This window comes from Schistocerca piceifrons, chromosome 4 (genome assembly GCF_021461385.2).
Source record: "Schistocerca piceifrons isolate TAMUIC-IGC-003096 chromosome 4, iqSchPice1.1, whole genome shotgun sequence".
NCBI classification, from domain to species: Eukaryota; Metazoa; Arthropoda; class Insecta; order Orthoptera; family Acrididae; genus Schistocerca; species Schistocerca piceifrons.
Genome location: NC_060141.1, coordinates 63817745 through 63823786, shown reverse-complemented (window position 1 = coordinate 63823786; position 6042 = coordinate 63817745). Strand labels below are relative to the sequence as shown.

The following is a 6042-nucleotide window of genomic DNA, read 5'->3' as shown; positions in this document are numbered from 1 at the left end:
CATGACCAGGAAGGATTCAGGATTCACACTCGTAGCAGCAGAAGTTCAAAAACATAACAAAATATTTTTTTTTTACATGTGAAATTTCATCATTTTTTCACTTACTATTGGCTGCATTTGTTGCTATAGGTGCACTTTTCTTCAAAGTAAGATAGACTGTTCGATGGATTTTGCACAGGATTCAAACCATACTTGCAGGTGTCTGAAACTCTAGAATCTATTTAATTTATGAAAAAATGAATGAGCTGTTACGTTTTAAACTTTGTTTGGAAAAAATCAAATTTTGTAGGCAATTATCTCAATTTTTACCACAGTTTTTAATAAATTTGGAAAATTCAAGAGTTTCATACACCTGTAAGTATGGTTTGTATGCTGTGCAAAATTCATCAAAGAATCTCTCTTACTTGTGAAGAAAAATTTACCTATAGCAACAAATGCAGCCAACAGTAAGTGAAAAAAATGATGAAATTTCATATTTAAAAAAAATTATTTTGTTATGTTTTTGCACTTCCACTGCTATGAGTGTGAATCCTGAATCCTTCCTGGTCATGCTGACAAAGTTTTATGAATTTATTTGTAGAAGTATAGGCAGTAGAAAATAATATGTCCTGTGGTGCCTCTCCTGCTCCAAGCCGGCCTGTTTGACGTTCTACCCCCCTTAAAAAATTTATATTTACTTACGTATCTTGGTCTAATAGCTGGCAAATATTAAAGTAACTGTACTTGCAGAGTTATGAATGCCTTTTAATGTGAAAAATTATGTTTCCCAAATAGCAACTAATGAAACAGTAACTGTTAATAAGGCAAACCAACTTCAAGATGTAAAATACACTAGTAACATGGAGACCTCATATTGTTTTAATTTATGTGTCTACTGTTTTTTTAAAAAAAGAGAGATCTAATTTGTATTAAACAGATGCTACATTTTCACATTTTCCTTCATTACTGATTACATTTGAATTTTCTACAAGTCACTATTATTATTATTATTACTATTATTATTATATTACCCTTTTATTTTGCTGCCATAATGCACGACATCTGGAAGCGTTTTTAAATTACAGAATATTCACAAAAATCTTCAAGAATCACTTACATGTTTCTGTATCAGCAGTAAGAAGTATAATATAGAATGAAATGGATAGGAATTACTCTGTTTTTTCATTTACGGCATGATAACAGAAAGAAAGCCACAAAAGTTACAGAAATATTTCCACAAAAATTGTTTAGCTGCAGCACTGCCTCTTCAGAAACAATGGTTTTAACTATTTTTCCTTATTCCTTTTCTTAGAAGGCAATTCTCACAAAGTGCACTACTTATCAGACATCTGCTTCATTCACATTGTCACAGTTACACTCATTTTGTATCACACAACAATTCTTTTTACAGAAATTATAAATATGATTTACTAAATGGCTAGATAAAATGCCCATTGTCTTAAATAACGTGTCTAGCCACAACAACAGCTCAATGTACAGTTTATATTCTCCAGTTTGCCTGGAGACATTAGTAATACGGCTAATGTACTGCTGTGAGACTACATGGTAAATAATGTGAATGAGTTTTATCTCCACAACACGACAAACATCTTACCGAAAATTAAGAATGACATGTCACAAAAGAAAGGTAATATCTTCCAATGTCTCGTATGGCAACAGAATATCCACATAGGAATGTAAAAGGTGTCACACACACACACACACACACACACACACACACACACACACACACACAATACAGTCACATGTAGCAACTTGTAGGACTAATTTAGAAATTTTGTGTTAACAACTAATACAAAGGCACGATACTATATCCTGGTAACAAAATAATTTCAGCAAAATATCAATGACAGTCATTGTACAAAGACAGTTGTTATATACAGTGTGATGCTATCGCTTGTAGGAATATTCCCATTCACGATTGACAATTTTAAATGCAATATCTTCATATGGTGGACCAGCATGAAATCGTAAAATTGCAAAATCTCTGTTGTCACTGCAAGGTGTCTGAAACAAAAGAAAGTGTATCTGCTGACATGAAAAGAAGAATGTAAAGAACTATTCTATCATGGTAAACAAATAAACTGAGAGAAAAAGAGGGAAAAAGGAGCAAGGCTTCTATACAAGGAAACAAACATTGCTCAGTTCCTAGAAGAAGACAGACAGAGAGTAGAGAGAGTGAAAAAAGGATAAGATAGTTGAAGGCGAGAAGCACAGTTGGAGAGAGGTGGGAGGGAAGGAGGGAGAGGGAGAGTGGGAGAAGGAGGGCAAGGGGGGAGGGAGGGGGGGGGGGGAGAGAGAGAGAGAGAGAGAGAGAGAGAGAGAGAAATTGGGGGGGGGGGGGGGGGGCAGGGAGGGAAGGAAGGCTGAGGGAGGGAGGGAGAGGTACCCACAGTACTAAAACAGTCTCTGCAAAATCAATGAGTATTTCAGTCTACAACTCATTTACGGAGCCAACTAAAGATGAAGCTTTCATAATTCTGATGCCTCTGCTTCTACAACAGTGTGTGTTCAATATGCCTAACTACCACTAAATGCACACACCAGCTATTTTTTTTAAATGAATTTCCAACCCAATGCAGTAATCTAACAATTCTGGCTACTAAAAGACTGACATTTAAAAACTACAGTCAAAGGTACACCATCTGTGTATGGATAAGAAATTGTTCTCCCTCATATCCTTTCCCCCAGTAATGCTATTCCCACATACCCTGCAGGAAAACTCTGGTTGTAATGTTCAGAAGTCAATAAGAGGAAACACCTGAGAAAATGAAAATTTGAGATGGCCCTAGAGGCTTGCTCTGATATGTTAGGACAAGTCTTGGTCTGAACCAAATTTTATTTTTTCATGGAATAATTGTGAATAAAAGGCAAGCAAAAACTGTACTATAATGCATAAACTGTGGAAATGTCATAAAGTAACAAATAGGCAGGATTTGAACTTTAGCAATACAGGCAGCTTGGAACAGTAATGAACCGAATATTGGTATCTTCCACGTAATAGTATTGTTCTGCATACAAGATACACAAGCTTAGTGCCCTCATAGTTTAACAACCTCACCAATCAGTTTTGAGGGAACTATTCCAAAATACTTTTTTAAATGTTATATACTCAAGCTATTATGTTGAAAAGTTTGGTTCATTTCTTTTAATTTTTTCAAAATATTTTACAAATATATACTGACACAATATTATGCTGAAATATCTAGTTTATGGGGAAATTTAGGATATTTAAAAACCCTAATTATTTCCCCATTTTAACACTTGCAGTAACAGACCTCTTAATGGGCAAACACCACGTCATTATCATAATATTTTTGTGGAAGCACTACTTACTATGTTTTTACTGTATTGTTTCCCAAAACAATGTGATATTTTTCCACTGAAAAATCAAATCCAAGATATGCTGCACTGATAATTGAAGTATTTGTGACATGTGAGGGGTGGTCTGATGTTTGGATTATTTTGTTTTCCACTCAGTTACAGGAGTCACTGACTTCACGCTCATTGTCCCACTCAGAAATTCTCTAATTATCCATGGCAGTTACAAACGCACAGTCAGTTTGGAATACTGATCCAATGGATGCACTTTTCAGTACTAACCATGTGCAACTGGCAAATAAAATTGCACTACCATCACAGGAAGAAAAATCAACAAAGATGTCAGGGCCACTGTGAATCAGTGCCCACAGTTGCAGTTCTTGGCAGCACAAATCCAGCACTGTAGACTAACTTGACAAACTGCACAAAACATTCACCCAAAAACACCACGAACGTGACCAGGCCCTATCAGAGAAAAGTACATTCATGTTTCTAGATGCAAAACATAAGTGGATAGGTTGCACTGTCAGGATGCATGACACGGTCTTTCACATGGATATAGTCCATATGGAGCACTGACTTAACGGAGTGCCAGGACAGCCCTTTTGTTGGTCACGTTGTGAAATACCAGTTTGTGTAGGTGTCTCATTTCAGGCCATAATAAATGCTCAAAAATCCCTGGGGGAGAATGTGGATAAGCTGTTGATTCTAAGAAAATGTGACTCATCGACGAAAGAAGTAGCTTACAAAACGCTTGTTCGTCCGATTCTTGAGTATTGCTCATCAGTATGGGACCCTTACCAGGTTGGATTAATAGAAGAGATAGACATGATCCAGCGAAAAGCAGCGCGATTCGTCATGGGGACATTTAGTCAGCGCGAGAGCGTTACGGAGATGCTGAACAAGCTCCAGTGGCGGACACTTCAAGAAAGGCGTTACGCAATACGGAGAGGTTTATTATCGAAATTACGAGAGAGCACATTCCGGGAAGAGATGGGCAACATATTACTACCGCCCACATATATCTCGCGTAATGATCACAACGAAAAGATCCGAGAAATTAGAGCAAATACGGAGACTTACAAGCAGTCGTTCTTCCCACGCACAATTCGTGAATGGAACAGGGAAGGGGGGATCAGATAGTGGTACAATAAGTACCCTCCGCCACACACCGTAAGGTGGCTCGCAGAGTATAGATGTAGATGAATTTTGAGAGAATATTGTGTAATGAGAAGGGAAATCCTTTGTGGTTAGAGTATTAAAATATTAGAAGAAAAGGAGGATACTGAAGAGGCTGTCTCCTGGACCTTCTGTCACAGACTTAATATCATAATAATGACGAACTGAAGCACCACATTGTACACCCCAACACTCCATTGCTACTGGAATACGAAATGGCATTTTCTCATTTACTCTTTGCCCCTCTGCTGCATAACACACAGTACTGTACATGTGCAATATTCAAAGTCGAAATGTGTCAATCAACTATGTGGCACCCAGCTTTTTATCTTATGAAATAACGTGTTTGCAAAAATGTATATTTGAAACAGTTTTTTATTCCTTTGAAAAAGTGGTAGAAAAACGAATATACTGGTTAAACTAATACAGTGCTGAATATTTGAGAGCAAGGTCTGTAGGATAGCACGTTCTGTGTAAATTTTTAGGTCAAAAGTGCATTGGGAGAAGAAATGTTATCACAGCAGATGCACCACCTGTGATTGGCTAGATTTTATTGGGGAAATTTACTGGTGTTTACTGAAATGACAGTCAGTTTCTTTATAGCTGTCCTTTTTTATTTTTATGTTTATCTCATGTATATACAATTGACTGCAAGACAACATTGTCTCACCTTTACGGAGTTGTTGGCATGCTCCACAAATCGAATGCTGTAAGTACTGTAACTGTTGTTCTTATTTCATGTATTTCCTATCATTTTCAGGTCAATATTGTCTCATTTTCATGAAGCACACCTAACAGGTACCTGAGGAAGAGACTACTTGAAAATGAATGTGGGTATTTAGGATAAACATAAAAAATAAAATAAAATTTATAGCTATAAGGAAATTGCCTTGCATTGGAAAAAATAAATAATAGCTGAAATTCCTATGGATATCAGGTATGTAGCCAACTCCATGAAAACTTACGGATGTGGAAGTGATGGTAGCTACCAAAATAGTGGTGTCCATGGTGGTTGAGTGACTTAATGTGAATAGTGTCTTTTCATGGTTAGTAAGGTGGAAAATATTGTCCAGTATGGTGGGTCACCGAGCAGATAAGAATCAAGTGAAAAAAGTAAATGTAAAAATTGTGAAGGAATGAGAAAGTGTCTTTCAACTTCATACCCTCATCATAATGATATCACTAACATGTCTGAGGGAAACATACGGGTTTTTGATGGTAATGAGTCAACTACGTGGGCCACGAAAAGATTGGGCTTTGAAGATGCCATGCAAATGGCTATGGTTGTTTCATAGATTTGTTTCTCTCTCTCTATCCTTCAAAATCTGAAATTGCCTGAAGCTTCCATTTTTTTCGTCTGTCTGTTCTACCTCTACATGCCCAATAAAATGTGCCTGCCTTTCATAGCTGGACTATTATCATTAATTTCTGTGATTACATCAACAGGATACACTCTTCCACAGGGCACTTTGACAATATCTTGTGCGCTATTATCCTTTATGGCAAAAACGTAGTAACACCACATTGAAAAAAAATATAGTT

The 6042-nt window shown here is 36.8% G+C and overlaps 1 protein-coding gene across 1 annotated transcript in view; it reads right to left on the bottom strand.

Moving 5' to 3' along the window:
- Positions 1 to 902: 902 nt before the first annotated feature.
- The window catches only part of LOC124794906 (cactin), a 177036-nt gene continuing 171896 nt past the window's right edge, over positions 903 to 6042 (bottom strand). Inside the window, exon 12 of the mRNA XM_047258608.1 lies at positions 903 to 2007. Coding sequence (XP_047114564.1) covers positions 1891 to 2007 — 117 coding nt within the window. The 3' untranslated portion in view covers positions 903 to 1890. The remainder of the gene's footprint in view (positions 2008 to 6042) is intronic.